The sequence below is a fragment of the Trypanosoma conorhini genome, assembly GCF_003719485.1.
Source record: "Trypanosoma conorhini strain 025E chromosome Unknown Tco_14.4_contig_01099, whole genome shotgun sequence".
Classification (NCBI taxonomy): Eukaryota; Euglenozoa; class Kinetoplastea; order Trypanosomatida; family Trypanosomatidae; genus Trypanosoma; species Trypanosoma conorhini.
In genome coordinates, this window is record NW_021705166.1 from 1,403 (window position 1) to 2,564 (window position 1,162).

Genomic DNA, 1,162 nt, shown 5'->3' on the forward strand with positions numbered 1-1,162 from the left:
ACCATCACCACCACCGCCGCCGCGCTGCGACCCAAGCTGCTCGCGCAGAGCTCAGCAATGCCGGTCGCAGACGCAGTGGCAACAGCAAACTGCAGAGGAAAGCTGAGCAGCCTATCCGCAAGTAAATGTGCCGTGGCGTGCATGACGCTGCCGCGCCACGTCTGAGCATACAGAAACCGCAGCACCGCCGCCGCCTCGTCGTGCTGCTCGGAGATCTGAGACAAGTGCCGACAACAAGCCCCACTGCGGACACCGTCGCACTTTGTGGCGAGGGCACCAGGGCGAGGTATGCCTGGTACGCCGGGCTTGAGATGAGCTCCCAGAAGGGCCTTCGATGGCTCGGAGAGGCAGCTGCCAGCCACTTGTCTACTCCCTCCCCCAGCACCTCCGCGGCGGCGTGCCCTGTTGGCTCCGCCTCCAACGCGACGGGAAACAGGCCAGTCGCCAGAACCACCATGTAAAGCCAGAGAGCACCGCACCCTACGCCTTCGTCCCCAAGCGACGAGAAACGACGCATCATGCCCGTTGGGTGCGTCGTCAGCAACCCGGCGCGGGAAAAGAGTTCCTTCAGGCGAGAGACGACGCGGCCTGGACGGCACCTCTCGTCTGGCCGGACGCCGCTGGCGGTCACTGCGGCGGCAGAAACGGTCACGGCCAGTTGCAGGTGTTGTACCTGCCATTCAGGCGTCATGGAGTCAAAGAGGTCCAACGTCGCGGCTACGGCGGAGAAAAGGTGGCCCAGCCGCTTGTCTCGTGAATCGAGCAAAGGCAGCGCCAGCACTGGAACTGTCGTCCCCCTCTCCGTGCGGATGGGCGCCGCAACGAAGTAGCAGTTCATTGCCGGGGCGGCGCACGCTGCGTACGCCGAGTGCTGGTACGCGGCGGGCTGAGGCGGCAGTGCGCCCCGCAGTGTGGCGACGACACGCAGCGCGTCGCGGTGAAGGCAAAAGAACGGCTCCACGCCCCCATCCTGCGGCTCGCGGCTGAGGCGCCTCCGTGCCTCCGCACCCACGTGCGTGAGGAGCCCCACCGCCATTGCGGCCGCGCCGTCCCACGCGCACGCCAGGCGCAGCGAGCCAAAAAGCCGCACAGCTTCTTGCACACGGCAGCCACGAGCGTCGACGGCGGAGTGCCGGCGATGCAGCGCCGCGTGCAGAACGCC

The 1,162-nt window shown here is 67.0% G+C and overlaps 2 protein-coding genes across 2 annotated transcripts in view; both read right to left on the bottom strand.

Annotated features, from left to right (window-relative positions):
- Positions 1–4: 4 nt before the first annotated feature.
- Positions 5–838, bottom strand: Tco025E_09402 (uncharacterized protein; the record flags this gene model as incomplete). The annotated part of the gene is made up of 1 exon (XM_029376221.1): positions 5–838. One exon carries the CDS (start codon positions 836–838, stop codon positions 5–7), a length of 834 nt encoding a protein of 277 aa, XP_029223730.1.
- Tco025E_09403 (uncharacterized protein) overlaps positions 835–1,162 on the bottom strand; it is a gene marked incomplete at both ends in the record, with an annotated part of 711 nt that continues 383 nt past the window's right edge. Inside the window, one exon of the mRNA XM_029376222.1 lies at positions 835–1,162. This exon is cut by the window's right edge and continues 383 nt beyond it. Coding sequence (XP_029223731.1) covers positions 835–1,162 — 328 coding nt within the window.